This window comes from Dermacentor albipictus, chromosome 2, assembly GCF_038994185.2.
Source record: "Dermacentor albipictus isolate Rhodes 1998 colony chromosome 2, USDA_Dalb.pri_finalv2, whole genome shotgun sequence".
NCBI classification, from domain to species: Eukaryota; Metazoa; Arthropoda; class Arachnida; order Ixodida; family Ixodidae; genus Dermacentor; species Dermacentor albipictus.
In genome coordinates, this window is record NC_091822.1 from 192267999 (window position 1) to 192285028 (window position 17030).

Consider the following 17030-nt stretch of genomic DNA (forward strand, 5'->3'; position numbering starts at 1 on the left):
TAATTTTGAACTTGATCACATCCCCTTTTCTTTGAAACATACTGTGTGAATGCATGCTAGTAGCAGCCTTGTCCCAAATGTGGGAATGCATATGGGAATTTAGGCTCTTGTGCCACTTTTGCATTCATCAAACTAAATTTAAGTTGTGTCCACTGTGCACCCAAGCAGATTGCTGACTGTTTATAGTTTCAGGTTGAGCATATTTAAGGGGAGATGCTGCATCAAAATACAACTCGCTTATTTCTTTATGAAACTTGGTGAAACTTGGCAAACTTGTTCAGTTTCTTTTGCAGATTCCAAAAATGCAATTACATTCCTTCTAGCTTGCTTAGTTAGTCAGATAATTAAAAATCATTTGGCATTATGCGTGAAAGTAATTAAAAAATAATCACTCGTTAAAAAATTTCTATATACGTGTCTGTGGACTCAGTAAACCATAAAGGACACAATAATGCAAGCAGATTTTAGTTAGTGAATTTATGTCCCATATTTAAAGCCCATTGAATACGAGCGTCTCATAACAGATAATTACCCACTGAGAAAATGCACCATATAAAATATTTGTCAAAAGGAAATTTTAAAAATGGTTTGCATCAATGTGTGCTCCATTCATTCAGCTATGCACTTCAAAAAGAATTATTACGATATCTGCAATTGGAGCTGAGATATCGCATTTACGGATGCACTGAGAGGCCAAAATTTGCATTTTGAGTAAAGTGAAAAAAACAAACAAGAAAGCTTTATTTAGAAAAAATAGAGAAATGTAAACACATTTGCACTCTCAAAGCACTAATATGCTCCTGGGGCATAATCACTTTGATCACTGCCACCTTTATGGCGCTTCTTTAGTGTTTGTTGCACAGTGTCTGCAGATGCACGTTTGTGTGCGGATGAGACTGATCGCTGCCGATCCTTTTCTTTCATGCGTTTAGTGCTTCGCTGGCCAGGATTCATGCTAAGCTCATGTAAAATTCCAGCTGAGGTTCTTTCACGGCCTGCATTAAAGTTCATTACGGCCTCCGCCACAGCTGCTTCAATGGCGAATAAAGATGCATGCTTCTCTTTTGGGGCGAGTGCCCATATTAGTGAGTGCAGGCTCTCATTACTATTCTGAGTTTTGCCACGCACACACCGCTCAAGAAGCTTCTTATCAGACAGCCGCTCGTAGATAGGCAGTAGAGCTTTGGCCACATGATCAGGAAGGCTATAACGATGTTTTGGTGCTGGCTCTTCTTTAGCTTTCGCAGCATTTTGCCGGCACCAAGAATTGGGACCAGTGGGACAAAGGCTGTGATTGGCGAGACTATCATTTGATGTTACGTGGTGATATGTCGCCATCACAGCCTTTTGCATAGCCTCAATGTCATCACTGTGCGACTTGATTGCCCAGCCATAGTACGAGCTGAGTTTGTTCACAAGGTCACCAGTCAACCTCCCTTTTCCACCTAGTGGTTTCGAGCCCTTGTGTTTTGCCAGCAGATTGCGGAGGGCTGTCCCCATGCGCTTCTGTACATGGTTGACACATTCCTCTTTTTGGATATCTATATACCCATACACTTCAGCCTCCTTTAGGGCAAGGAACGTCCTGCTGTCCCCATCTGACAAAACAGTTGTATATCTGAGCTGGTGCTTCTCCCAAGACCTCTTGAATAGAATAAGGCCAGCCTCAACCTCCATTTCGCCAGATTTCTTGTCCGTATTTTTTTGGCATACGTGAGTGGCCTTCCATTTTTCATAGAGAGGGTCATGAGCTTGTGGTCCGCGTTCGCAACCAGCACAAAAGTTGCTTAGTACGACGTGGTCCAAGACGAGCCCCGAAAAAAGTTCAATAACCGCGCCGACTCCGATGTGGGACGAATGCCCGCGGGTCATCCAAGACCCGTCGTAGGACACGGCGATGTTACCGGGATTGTCCAGCCTAAGCTCGCTGTACAATTTCCGTACGGCTTCTGCGCTCTCCTTTTCTTGTCGCTCGGCTGCACGAGCCGCGGCGGGCGTCAACTTTGTCTTTTGGTAGGCTTGCCACGTTTTCGTGTGCAGTCCGCGGTGAGAAATGTTCATGATGGCGAAAATATCGTTGAGGGCCGTTTGTCTGTTGCCAGTAGCTTGCATGGCACGCGCAGCCAGAATGTTTATTGTAAACGGATTCACTTTTTTATCACCGTTCACGCGCGGCGAGCTCCAAACCGTAGCTTTGTCACCGCAGTTGGGGCAAACAAGTGACAGTTTCACGGCAAGGCCGTATTCTCGCTCCTCTTGGCATATTTTCGCGTTTCCGCCACATATCTTGCACTGTAGGTGTTCAAGAAGCGTGTTCACCAATTCCAAACACACCACGGTGAAACTGGTCTCGTCAGCCGGGCAGCCACCGGAATCGCTCGCGGCCAACAAGTCCGATTTTCTTTGCGTTGCTGCAGTCGATGCAAGCTCTCGAACTTTGGCATCTGCTCTTCTCCTACCTTCATCAATATCTGAAGGCGTCCGGAGCACTGTATCACGACGAACGCGGCCGACGTCAGGGTCACTCGTTGACGGGACCGCTAAGCCTAATCCTGGTGTACGCAGCTCGGCGGCTCCGTCGCTCGATGCCTGCAGTCGCTCATCTTCGATTTGCAGTTCGCCTTCGGTGCCTCTCGATCTTTGAGCCACCCTTCTGATGTTCTGAATCAGTGACGACCTTCTTTTCTTGCCGTACTTATGTCGGCACACAAACTTTCTCGTTGACATCGCGGTAATTTTCGGGTCCGACAACAGGACAAAATGGCGTCCGTGTAAGCGATCGAGACGAGCTGCAGACGATGCTCTCAGCCAATCGCGTAGCCGCTTTTCATCACGTGCCCTGAGCAGCCAATAGCGACTGGTATTTCATCATTTTTTCGCGGCGTTTCTCTATTGTTACCGGTGACTGTAGAGAAGCGCTAGCGCGCGAAAATTGAAGACGAAAAACTCCTCTTTCAAATGATACCAACATGGCCGCGAGCGGAGCGATAGCGCGGAAGCTGCGCATCGTTGAAATTGCACCGTTTTCGGTTCTACATCTACTCAAATTGGGCTACCTTTAGTGCAAAAAAATGATATTGCCGTTGAAATAGATATGTTTCAGATATGAAACTTTGCAGATTAGTAGAATAATGAACGTAGATTCCGAATATAGCATTTTCCAAAATTCGATTTTTTTCGCGAATTTTCAGTGCCAAAGACCCGTGTCCCCCCTTAAGTACTGTAATTTCAGAATACCAAACCTTCAGAATAACAAGTTATTCAATTTCCGTGTCATGGTAGCACCTCAGCACTACGAATTCATATTCCAAAATCCGGGGACTCTTAGATTTAAGAACAATATACATATTCACTTGCGAAACAGAAAAAAAAAAGAAACTTCCTTGGAAGCTTCGCAAGTGCCTAAGTAACTCAGTTGTTTGCTTTGTGAATGTGCTCCTCGAAGTAAGCTGAAGGCAATAGGAAGGAGGGTTTACATAAGAAAAAGCATCTACATCATCATCAGCAGCAGCCTATTTTATGTCCACTGCAAGGACGAAGGCCTCTCCCTGCAATCTCCCATTGCACGTATCCTGCGCCAACCGATTCCAACTAGTGCCTGCGAATTTCCTAATTTCATCGCTCCACCTAGCCTTCTGCCATCCTTGACTGCATTTCCCTTCTCTTGGAACCCATTCTGTAACCCTAATGGTCCTATTGTTGTCTAACCGGTGCATTACATGACCTGCCCAGTTCCATTTTTTTCTCTTGATGTCAATCAGAATAATGCCTATACCCGTTTGCTCTCTGATCCAAACCGCTCTCTTTCTGTTTCTTAACGTTATGCCTAGCAATCTTTGTTCCATCGCTCTTTGCGCAGTCCTTAACTTGTTCTCAAGCTTGTTTGTCAGTCTTCACATTTCTGCCCCATATGTTAGTGCCAGTAGAATGCACTGATTGTACACCTTCCTTTTCAGTGATAATGGTAAGCTTCCAATGAGTAGCTGACAATGTCTGCCGTATGCGATCCAACCCATTTTTATTCTTCTATGAATTTCCTTCTCATGATCGCGGTTCCCTGTGATTAGTTGACCTAGGTAGACATACTCCTTCACAGACTCTAGAGGCTGACTGGCTATCCTGAACTCTTGTTCCTTTGCCCGGCTGTTCATCATCTTTGTCTTCCGCATATTAATTTTCAACCCCGCTCTTGCACTTTCTGTTAAGGTCCTCAATCATTTGTTGTGACTCGTCTGCATTGTTGCTGAATAGAACAATGTCATTGGCAAATCAAAGGTTGCTGAGATATTCGCCGTCGATCCTTACTCCTAAGCCTTCCCAGTTTAACCCATTGAGGGTCTTTTTTTTTTTTTTCCCCTCGCCATATGCGACCACTCAGGGTTGATTTTTTTATTATTGCAGATTCCAATTCTTCTTAGGGACTTATTTTGAAAAAAATTTACCGCAATTTTTCTAGGGTGACCGTAAAGTGAGAAAAAAATATTTTGCTTTGGTATATATCTACTCTTCATTCATAAATAACAACAATAAAAAAGAAATAAACTTATAAGAATAAAAAAATTTGGTGCATTGTTATAGTTCAAGGCTTTGAAAATGCGCACCCGATTTATGTCATTGACCCTCAAAGGGTTAATAGCCTAAATACTTCTTCCAAGCACGCAGTGACTAACATTGGAGAGATTGTGCCTCCCTGTCTGACCCCTTTCTTTATAGGTATCCTCCTGCTTTTCTTGTGTGGAATTAAAGTAGCTGTGGAACCTCTGTAGTTATTTTCCAAGGTGGCATTATCCCTCCCGTTTAGACAAGTTCGAAGTGGGATTGTGGTTCTGGCACTTGCCCCAGAAATAAATTTTATTTAAGTTTTCTTTCCCAAGTTATTTCTCCGTACTCAATAGAGTTCAGAGACGTGCTGGACTCTGCAAGAGCACGAAAGTCTGCCAGGTCGGTTTTCCTGTGTTGAGAAGCTTGATACGGTGACTGAGTTCAAATTACCTGCCAATTTAAAGTAGACCACTTTAAACTATTGGGATTCTATTATTAATACTTTACCTTTTGCCTTGTGTGCAGGTTGCAAAATAATTGCAGCTGTGCAAATGTTGCTTCAATGCCTTTATTGACGAAGTCTTCAAGGGCTTTGAAGTTGCACTTCATTCTAGTTGCAGGTAGAGGATGGCAGGGCAGGAGAGGGAAAGAGTCTGAAAAAACATGATGATGACATTGTTTGTGGGAAATGGTTTTACAATGCAGGAGCTGCGGAATTGACACGCATGTTTCCCACGCCACCATCGCTGGAGCATAATGCTGCCCCATCCCCATCGTGCCCTGGCACTGGGACAGACTTGCTGCTGGGGGACTCTGGAGATCGAACATTGGACCCCTATGGCAGCTGTGCAAGTCCTGGCTTTGATGGAGCTAAGGTTCGTTTCACTGCAATTTTTGAGGACGGGCTAAGGGAGTGCTATCTGTTGTGAGATTAAATACGGTGAACAATAAATGTAAATAAATATTCATCGTGTGAAGGTAAACTTACAAGATTCATACCATATTTACACGATTGTAAGTCGACTTGAATGTAAGTTGACACCCCCCCCCCTGTATCTCGTGACAAGGGGAAAAAAAGGGAGAGCGTACCCGAAGGCGCATTCGATAACGAAAATTTATTAGTAGAGTGTTTTAGCAGAACGTTTTTGACGGTCCGGTCCGCTCTCGCGTACCCGCTCACAGTTAGCGGAGCGGCGGACGAAGAATCAGTTTTAGCGGAGCGCCCGGCTGCGTCCGAAAGGCATGTGCTTCCCTGACGCGCCACCTTGCCGCAGAAGGTAAAACCGCTATGAACATAATATTCAAGTTCTAAGAATTGCCGCAATAAAGTGATATATTTGGAATTGCTCGAGTGTCTGAAGGCATTTCACGCAATACATTGCATTTTCATTTCTTATGTATATATATATAATCCTTACATTAACAAAGCCGTTACGCTGTGTTGTAGCCAAGACAAGGTTTTTTGCTCTTTCAGTACACCTAAAACGTGGTCCGCATAAACAAACGTGCACACATGGCATGGTTCTGAAACGGGTTCATGGCCACAACCTCCCGAATAGAAGATCTTCGTGTCTCCTAAAGTGTACTCTAGGTTTGCGCTTTACAAATCCCGATTCAAACGACCTCGTGGATGGGCCAGCAGCACTGGGGGCAGCCATTTTGCTTCGCTAGACCCGCTTGACGCGCTCGCCGCGCTCCGCTGAGAAAGCTTTCTAGCGGAGAGGGGGCTCCCGTCCGCTCGCCCGCTCACTGCTGAACGGGTCGCGCATGCGCACTTGCGCTTCCGCTAGCCCGCTGAGCGGAGCGGACCGTCAAAAACGCTCTGCTAAAACAGCCTAGTAGCTGACATGGTCACTGGACTACTCATCTTCACTAGTGCTGCCATCGGCATGGTTGCTACGGTCCCACAGTGCATCGTTGTCCCAAGAAATTTCACATTTGGCAAACGACCGCACCATGACATCTTGTGGAACAGCAGCCCACGCCGAATGCACCCAACCACACGCAGCCGTCAGGGAGGCTCTTTTGATAGGTCCGGTTGGTGTAATTTCGCGGTCTTCTGCCGCCAGCTACTCGTTGTACTCACGGCGGAGCAGGTCCTTAAAAGGTGAAGATCCGGGCTTGATTCATGACCATGTCGCACATCACTGGCAGGGACCAATCGCTCATTTTAGCGACATACACCGCAAGCATAGCCTACAGCTCCGGAAAGCGTCCAGACTTCGGCACGTGGGAAATTCCTCACTTGGCATCACAGGTGAAAATTTTGCTTCGCTGCAGTCGTCACTCTCGCACCACCCGTTCAGAAACATCGAACTTGCGGCTCGCTGCGCAGTGATTTGTTTCTTTGGCTCAAAGGATGGCAGCCCTCTTGAACGCTGCTGTGAACGAGTGCCAAATGATTAATAGGCCTGGAGTACTCATGACGACTGAAGAAGCATAGAAGTAGCACGTAATGAGCAGAATTCCGTGCAAGCACTTAGCTGGCAGTCAAGTGGAATGCGTCAAACCAATGCCTTTCATCAAACTATTATAGAGAAAGCTAAGCGCAACAGGCAAAGAGAAACCCACGAGCGGTGTCTGCTCTTCCCTGAACTACCGATGCTCCCCACAAGCGCCGTCATTCTGAGGGTGATTCTGAGGGCGAAAGTTGGTTATTTATTCTATTGACAGTGACTATTGACAGTATTTATTCTATGGTGATAGTGATCTAAAGAAAGGAAAGACGCTTGATTCTGCATCCCATTCTGAGGGTGCTGCCGCGAATGGAACAGCGGCACTTCCATCAACTATCGATACCCCCTCATGAGTGTTGTGTGCACTGTAAAACTCTCAAAAATGTTGAAAAATCCTTCCGAAAAGCGAACAAACACACGGAATAGCGAAAAGCTTCGGGTAGGGCCATAGAGCAAACATAAAATTGTAACTATGTTGTAGCTCCCGTTGGTGTCGCTTTTTTGGCGGTGCCATGTTTTGGTTTCAATTGTAAGTCAACCCCCCACTTCAGATCTTCAAGTTTAAAAAAAAAAAGTGGTCAACTTACAATTGTGTAAATACGGTATTATTCCCAATTGCCATGATTGGTCGCATGCTGCTGCATTTTTGTGTTATAAAATCGAGTGCACATTAGACTTCGGTGCACATTGTTTTGTATGACCTCTTAAAAGTTGGGTGGGCATTAAAATCAGGGGTGCATTAGAATTAGGGAAATTCAGCCAAATAACTTACTGAGGTGATCCTGGGTGTTCTTTATGCACCTTTCTTTAATTCAGCCCTGTGGATAATTGAGTCAGTGGGGTTGGACTCAGAAAGGTGGAATTAACTGAAATGTAACTAAATTACAACAAAAATTGCCCAGAAAACAGGACAAGGAAGACAGATAGACACAGTGCCAACAGCAGACTCTTGAAGCAAAGTCAAAGTAAAGTGATTCTGATTCTCATGTCCTTTTTGCTCACTTGCCAGGACTGGTCGTACGTGTACAAGACTCCCAAGGTGCAAACCTTTGTCAGCTCACAACGGTACGCTCCCCTGGCTCAGCTTCCCAGCGCAGCGCTGGCACCCCTGCCTCCTCTCGAGGTTTCATACAAGCCCTGCTGGCAGCAGCACACACCACAGCAAGCCCAGGCTCCTCCACAGCCACCTCCCGGACCTCGCCCACTTCCTCACTACCACCCGGCTGTACACCAGCAGCAGCAACAGCAGCAGCAGCAACAGCAACAGGTGCCGCCTTCGGTGCCCCCACCGCATCTGGTGGGCGGTGCACCTGGCTCTGCCCAGGAGGCTGCTTTCCTCATGCGCATGGGTGGAGGAGGCCTGCACCACCCGGGACTCCTGGATCGCCACCCTAGGTCAGGACTCGGTCCTTTCAATTCTGGCATTTACAGTGGACTCCCATGAAGATGAACTTGAAGGGGCCTTGAAAATCTGGTTTATCAGAAGTTAGCAGAAGTGAGCCGCAAAACTCAGCATCTAATATTCCTGGTGCATCCAAATATCCATGACCAAGAAAAATAAATGAAGCAGAAATAAAATAAAAAAAGGAGATGCGAATGATGTAAGCAGATTATTTATTGAATTTATACGGTGGAAAATATTCCTTTATAATTAATGTTGTTGACAGCTCTGTGCAAATCTTTGTGCCATTACAAAAGACAACATTTTGCCCAGTGTGCTACGAAATTCCTCACTGTTCCCATGTTAAAAACATGCACCAAATCATTCATGGCATTAGCAGCTGAATCATATTTGAATGCCATTGGTTCCTGTCGCTCCTGAACAGTGTCACTATAACTATCAGCCCTGCAAGTTTCCACATGATTGCTGACGCTGTCATAGCTGCGTATGTCCACAGAACACCATTTGTTTCTTGTGTAGCTAGAAGAGTAGCCACCTCCAAGTCTCTTGCTCTGCCGAGTACAGTATAGCATATGTTAGCGGCTACTGTGGAAGTTCGGCTTAACCAAATCAGCGGTTCATGTTGAGCGAATTTGTATTCTATTGGTTGTATGGGAAACCAATTGAATGTTCCCACGTTATTTCTCATATCTGAAAGTTTGATTTAATAATGTTTATATTAGAGAGAGTCTACTGTAGTTCCTGCATCACATGTGTGTGTTCCGGCTGTTTGCTTCGGAACTATGAAAAAGTGCTGCGCTGCCAACTGAGCAACCTAAGAAAGGCTCTTTGAAGGGTGATGTTTAGTCAATATAATTGTTTACTAGTGTGTTTGTGGTACTTTCTACAGGGATTTTTATTTGCAACATTTCTTCAGAAGCAACTGTGATACTCGTGCTTAAAAGAAAAATCTGCCTGTTGGTGCCCTTCCTGAGAGCTTGTTCTCATCTTGGCATGTGCCAAGCCTCTGCTCGTGTTAGGGTCCGTGCCATTTGCCATGGCTCTGCTTTCTTATAAGCACGTGTCCTAGACCTAAGTGATTTGGCGCGCTCTTTCCTTGCTGGCATTGTCATCATGTCGTGCTGAAGGTTGCCCAAAAATGGTTGGCACCATAGAGTCTCCTATAAAAATTATTAGAGAAAACTGTGGTGCTGGAAACATTCGGAGAGCATGGTAATGATGGACAGTACAGTTAAATCTCAATATAACGAAAGTTTGTAAAATAAATTTACTTAGTTGTATTAAAATGCATCCTTTTAAGCAAATCAATACAGTCAATGACTTATTTTGTTTATTTATTTACATAAAAGGGTTGTAAAAAATTTTGAATTATCAGGCAATTGGAAAAAACAAATTCCAATGAAAAAAAAATTTAATTTTGTTGAGTTGAGTGAGCGTTGGTTTGGAGTCCATGTCGTTTTATTCTGCCAAAGTGTATTTCTGAAGGTCAGCCATATGTCCAACATGTGGAGCTTGCATTTTCAACCAATTTCCAAGAGTTTTGGTTTCGCTTCTCTCATAAAATTCAGGCAAGGGGCTCTGCCGGTGTCTCTGAGCAGTTATTGAAAGTTGCTCTCATGGCATCATCCCGTGCGGCTGCATCACGAGAAAAGCGTCGTGCTCGAAACTGCTGCACCCACACTTCAATTTAGTAATGAGGACTTGGAGTTATGATTCTGAAGATGACAGCAAAGCCGATTCAAGCTCTGACAGCGACAATGTTTTGAGCTAGCATGAAACATCCTTAGCTGTTTGCCGGCGAGTTTCCTTTACAGCCTTGAGCGGTCCCCTTCCTTGTGCACGCTTATCTGCCGATATTTTTGCACGACCTGAGAGCTCTACTGATTATCTTCAGGGTGTATACTGTATTTACTCGAATCTAACGCATATCTTTTTTCAAACAAAACGGGCCCAGAAATTGCGTTACCATACGCTATCAGCATTTCGAAATGGCCACCTACTACGCTCTTTGAACCTAACAGCCATAGTTTTCTCCATGTGCTGTAGTATGTGTGCTTAAGCAATGCTTCCTTTGGCCTAGGCTAGTGCACCATCTGTCTTCCCATTTTCTGTGTTTGCTCTATCAGCATGGAAGTGCCGAGTTTATCACAATGCCAGAATGAAAAGGAAAGTGATCATGTGTGTGGAAACGAACGGAAATCGGCCTACATCACGGGCGTTCGGAGTTCCTGAAACTTGCATGCAGGACTGGCACGAACAGGAGAGGCGTTCTACACTGGCAGCTGCTACGCGCAGCGTGGCCGCGCACGGCCCCTATCTTGAAAGCCATCTGTGACGGAGACAAGAGTCTACGCATATAGGCGTACACTTCATTCACATCGGAGCGAGAGGCCGCACAAACATCAATTTCCTCACTCCTGCTACCGCACTTCCTCACTCCAACGTTTAAAGAGTTTCCGCGTCAGCGAATAGTCAGCGAATGTTTAAAAGTTTATACAGCCGATAAAACTACTATCCTTACTTTTCGTATAGCTGTCTACTAATTTGCTATTGTAATCAATGCTTCGCCTTTCGGGTGAAACTGCGACTTCTTTTATTTGTCGCAACTTTAGTGCATTGGGAGTAAATCTTTCGTTTTTTCCAAATGAGAGAAATTTGTATTTCTATATGAAAGAATGAGGTGCACGGTACTGTAAAGGACTTTTTTTTTTTTTTTTGGTCACCGAAAGTGGGTGTGCGTTACAATCTAGGGCGTTCTCTCTCTCTCTCTCTCTCTCGCGGAAAATAGTTTCGCGTTAGAATCAAGTACCGTATTTACTCGCATAATGATCGCACTTTTTTGTCAGAAAAAATTGACGCAAATTCAGGGGTGCGATCATTACGCGAGTTAAATTTCCCGCGAAAAAAAAAAATTTTTTTTCGTCCCGCGTTTGCTGCGGGATGCGAGTGCGGGACACCAAAACAAAAATGACGGCCGGCGGAGCATGCCGAACGCGCCGAACGCGATCTTTTTTTTTTTCTTCTCGTGAGTACATTACGTGCATTGAAACAGTTTCTTCCGTGTCAGTGATGAATAATATCGTTAATATCGGCAAGTTTGTGGCACTAACGTAGCCATGTCCACTTTGAGAAGACAGAAACAGGTGGGCGCGCTTAGCTGCCAGTGAAGAAACGCATGGCCGGCGTGCTGCGGAAACTGCGGCATCTGTTTTCACTGCTGTCCTAACACGGCACGTTTCCGCTAAGGGTGGGCGAATATCTTAGCTGTGTTACAAGCGTCGGCGTATGAATAGGGTACACTTTTAACGTATCAGTGTAAACGTGGCTACTATCATTGCCGCGCGCGATTGCGTGCTCACGAGTGCAGATGAAAAGAATCGAAAGGCGCCTTTTTTGCTTTTGTTGACTTCAACCATTATAAAGCCTACCCATAATAAAGGCAAGTTTGGTTGTACATCTTTTAGCCACGGAAGTGCGGAAAGTGATGAAAGTAATAAAATGAGGCATCTACTTAAGCATGTTTGGTGCGTGCAGACAAGTCGTTCGCGTAGCATTCGACAGATGGTAAGCGCGATCATTATTAGCTTGACTTGGCACACGACATATCGCTGCGGCAAGTTCAGGGTGCGATCATTACACGGGAAATAAAAAAAATCGAATTTTGACGACAAAATTCAGGGGTGCGATCATTACGTGAGTGCGATCATTATGCGAGTAAATACGGTAAATAGGGTGCTTCGCCTGGTTATTATGGGCTGCCATCGGCACCAAGGAAACTTCCGTTCACGCCAAGAAGGCCACCCACAGCACATCTCATCCCAGCAGTACAGATCAGCGTAAGACAGTTTACAACCGCGAGGGATTTCTTTCTGCTCTTCTTCTTTGCAGAAGTGATAAAGACAATTTGCAAGAATGCGAACAGATATGCTCGGATGCATTAACTTGTAGTTGCACTAACCTAAGCCTAACGGTGCATTAACCTAAGCCCAAGGATGCATTGCCTAAGCACACATACTGCAGCACCTAGATGAAGCTATGGCAGCTAGGCTCAAAGCGTCTACAAGGCGGCCATTTTTAAATGCCGATGGTGATGTGGTAACGCAGATTTAGGCTCTTACTGGATTCTAACGCGCACGCAATTTTTGGACCCATTTTATCAGACAAAAAGTTCGCGTTAGATTCAAGTAAATACGGTATACCATTTGCAAACCGTAACATAACTCCACGTCGGAACCACCAGACCTGCCGTTCAGGTTGCTGGCTCTTTCATCCACGTAGTAGTTACACCATAGAATAAAGAACCAACGCTTGAGCCGCGCGAAGTCGGCGCGGCCTAGGCCAATCACGCATGCGCAGCAAAACTAAATGCGCTTTTCGAACAGCAATCTCCAACCGCACCCCAGCTCGTCCTTGCAGCCGCTTCCGGCGGTCTGCTGTTATTACAAGCATCACGTTGAAGCACGCACCTATTTTTACAAGCATGCTGTGTGCATCTCTCTTCTCGGCCGCCCTGCTCATCGACATGACAAAGTTTATCGGTGCCTGATCAGCGTTTCCATTTTGTGATGAGATAAACTCTGGGTCCCGCAAACGGCGTGTAACTCTTCTTAGGGGCCTTGACACCCACCAAAACCCAAGGCAGGTAGAAAAGCAAGCCGCAGACATACAAATTCGGCACTACGTCCAAATATGACCGTTTTGCCTATCAAGTGCCGGCCACCCCTTCCTCACTTAACTCTCCTGTGCATCCCGCATGGGCACTCTCCTATTACTTCAGCATAAAGTATGTAAACTGCATATGTTGCAGAAAGCAAGTTGCATATTTTTTTCTCTTTTGAATCTGCAAGGTGCCTTTGCGGCAGCACTGGCGGATAGGATGCGTTGAGCATTAAGTGTGCTTGCTTTAAACATGTGAAGAGTCAAAGATTGTAGTCTTTCCAAAAAACTACAGCACGGTCATTCAATCGTGAAACTGTACAGTAGCAAAGTTGGGGATTACGCGAGTGTGTTCATTATACGAGTAAATATGGCGATTTGATGAGCACCTGAATTGGACTACACACATAACCCACTTAAGAAATAACTTATCTAGAACAATAGGCCTTTTGAATAAAGTAAAACGCTTACGTCCAGAATTGTTTAAGTGCCTATTGTATTACGCCATAATTTTCTCTAAATTAAGGTGCTGTATTTTAAGTCATCAGGCCATCAGGTTTACAGAAAATTTAGGTTACCATGATGACTCCCATTCTTATGTTAAATTCCAATGGCAGAGTCGGAGCAGTCGACGGACTCCGCAAGCGAGCACTCGACTCTGGCATAAAGCCGCGCCTCCAATTCCGCGAGTGGAACACAACCTGCGCCGCTGGAGCAAGGCGGAAGCGGAACTTCTATCTCCGAATTACCCAGGATGCCTTGCGTGTTGTCATTTCCTTCCGCTGTTTGCTCCCATCACCACCGTACCGGTCAGTTGTCTCTTCAGTGCCGTTCACCTGTTGTTTTCTTTTAAAGTGCGGAATGAATATCTCGCCAAGCGTGCAGCAGCTTTTGCTTTCTTGCGGGTCGTGACCGGTGGCGCCTCCCAGCAGACGAACATGGTAAAGGAAATACGTCACCCGGAGTTCCGGTCCACTCCGCCGATTTTGGTGTCGCATCTTTTTCTGCTCCACGGAATGACTCCCACTCTGAATCCTTTCTGACTCTCTTATTGGAACACCTTACTCCTGCCCTCACTCTGTCATTGGAACAAACTTGCTCCGAAACGAGCAGAAAAACTTGCTCCGACTCCGCCATTGAAATTCAAGATTAGTTTCTAAGCAGCAAAATTCTGACTGTATATCAGGCAGTCCATGAACGTCTTGCAACATAGATATTAAAAAACGTAAAAGACAACAATTCAGCATTTCTGAAAACATACAGATGTCCATAGTGTGGTTATAAATTGAGGCACACAGGTTACATATAGACAAGAACTAGAACTACATATGACATGCAGTCAATACAATGTCAAGCTGTAAACTTTTGAACCTACACCCAGAAATAGTTGAAACAGCCTACAGTTGCAAATTCATTCATTCATACAAAGAAACGCTATGAAGACTTCCCTTATTTAAACAGTAGTTCGTTCTGTTCTTGTCGCACTTGCTTATCCCCTAGTAGTGAACGTTCGTTGTATGTCTTTCATAGTATCTATCAAATAATTCAATCAGATGTTTGTATATTAAAAAGTTTTTTGAATCTTAGCAAGTCTTGGCGTGTGTTCGCTTTATCATTTTAAGTATTCTTATTCTGTATCTCTTTATGTACATGGTTATGCATATCTGTGTCTTTAGTGAATACATGTATATATGTATGAATATATAATTATGTATAATGTGTTTAAGTAGAATACTGATGTGCTGTTGGCTGCTGTGGGCAGCGTGGAAGGATGAAGTCCAGTCAGATGGCATCAAGTTGCCTTTAACTTCATTCTTTGGCAGAAGTGTTTTACCTGATTTCACGGCCCATGCATTGTATGCTACGTTGTACCTTTTAAGTTATAGGGGTGTGCAAATATAAAAATTTTCTCATATGAGTTGAATGCAAGTACCTAGCATCAAATATTGAATATTGACATACACATGTATTTATTAGCAAGTTGGTTTATTTTAACATGTTGGAACATTGCAATTACATTGCCATTGGTACAAAAAGTAAACTAGAAGTATATTAAAAGATTGTGTATTTGGCTCATGTTTGCTTTGGAAAATTGAACAATTTCTGCTAGTGTTCTGTTTGTGTGAACTTGTGCCTTATTATGCCACGTCAATTTCCTGTAAACTCGGAGGCATTTGACCCTGTATCAGTCGTCACTCATCACATTTGCTGTCAAGTAATAAGCTCAAGATTAAAGGGACACTAAAGTGAAAAACGATTTCTTCTGCATCAGTAAATTACCGTTCTACAACACCAAAAACACCCCTCTTACAACGATAAGACGTTTGGTAAGCCAGAAATAGCGCAAGAACGAAATACGGGTGGCGACGCCTACTTGAGTTCCCGCACCTGGGGGCCGTGACGTCATGGATTTTGATGGCATCTTCTAGGGCCTACTAATTATATATAGCGGTAGAGATTGACTACATTGTGTTCTAAAGGAATGAATTATTAAACATGGCAAGTTTCGGGAACCTTTATTCAGCCAACGCGGCCCAAATGCGATAACATACTTTAGAATCCCTGACGTCACGCTGACGTTGCAGCGTTGAGATTTCGGCGCGAAATTCAAATACTGGTACTTCGACATCCATTTCCTCATCTAATAATCAAACTATTATTTTGAAATGACTGCCTACAGGGTTCTCAAACAATACTCCATTAGTCTAAACTGATTTATTGTTTCCCTTTAGTGTCCCTTTAAGGGTGAAACCGAGTCCTTTACTACTGAGAGGCTGGCTTTTCTGCAGAGCTTAGCCGTCCAGTGGCTAAGCTTGTTCTACAGGCGAAAGTTTGCCAGCAGTACGGAATTATCGCAAAATTGAGCACAAGATCACACAAACTTTCTTAGATGATAGATATAAACGCTAAGTACTATGATTGCTCCTGCACAGCAAGCAATATATTCGATTTGTTTCGAATATTCGTATACAATTGAATATTCAGAAATTTTCTAATACCTAGTTTTCGAATCGAATACAAATATTAAAAATATAATATTCGGTGATATTTGAAATTTTCAAATATTTGCACACCCCTACTTTTAAATCTTTCTGAATGAACTATCCTATCCTAATGTGAACAATACTCTCTCGCACAGTCACCACCCGGGCATGGAAGAGCGGGCCTGCTACCCTGGTCCCATGATGGGCAGCCCCGGTGCAGCTATGGGCTACGAGATGGGCCAGGCCCCCTACCAGGCAGCATTAATGGGAGGCTTTCCTGCTGGCCGTGGCCCTTGCTTGGGGGGTCCCCCTGAGCCCCCAACTCCTGAGGCCGATTCCCTTCTTGTCAACCTTCTATTGTCCGACTCCTTGCTTGAGCTGTTCCGGGACCACAACTTCGCCAGTTGCACACTCTGCGTCTGCAACATGAACATCAAGGTGGGAACTGGTGCTTCTTTTCCTTCCTGTCTCTGTCCCTATCCTTTATTTGTTTGCTGTTCATAATATATAAGCAGCCTAGCCATTGCTGAATCCACATGAAATTTATTAATTTAGATTGTTTGTGCCAGGAATAAACATTCGATAAAATGGACCCTGAACAAGCACCTGTGTTGTTTCTTTCATGGCCGGATCTGCTGAAAGTGCCACAAAAATGTATATGTTATAAACTTAGCTTGACCATGCTGGAAAATACACCTTGCAACTGCACATAACTGATTTTGATATATTGTGTGTGTGCACGTGTTATAACGAATTATATTTCCTGTTAGCACCGGGTTTTGTTATCATTTAAAGCCTTTGATGTGTGTTCTATGTTGTGCAAAGGTGTGTACTAAGATCTCAAAAGGCAACAGCCGGCTCAGTGAATGAATGCTGGATGGCGCTACAATACTGTACCACAGCAAACATAGAGGCTTCACGAATGTAATACGGTTAACCCTTTATATAATGAACTTCAAAATACCGAATTCTCAATATAACATAGTATTA

At 44.4% G+C, this 17030-nt stretch overlaps 1 protein-coding gene across 4 annotated transcripts in view; it reads left to right on the forward strand.

Annotated features, from left to right (window-relative positions):
• skd (mediator complex subunit skuld) overlaps window positions 1-17030 on the forward strand; it is a 159061-nt gene that overhangs the window by 82551 nt on the left and 59480 nt on the right. For all 4 annotated transcript variants that reach the window (XM_065427431.1, XM_065427429.1, XM_065427430.1 and 1 more), the window contains 3 exons: window positions 5248-5417; window positions 8008-8393; window positions 16196-16478. In XM_065427431.1, the coding sequence (XP_065283503.1) occupies window positions 5248-5417; window positions 8008-8393; window positions 16196-16478 (839 nt within the window). The remainder of the gene's footprint in view (window positions 1-5247; window positions 5418-8007; window positions 8394-16195; window positions 16479-17030) is intronic.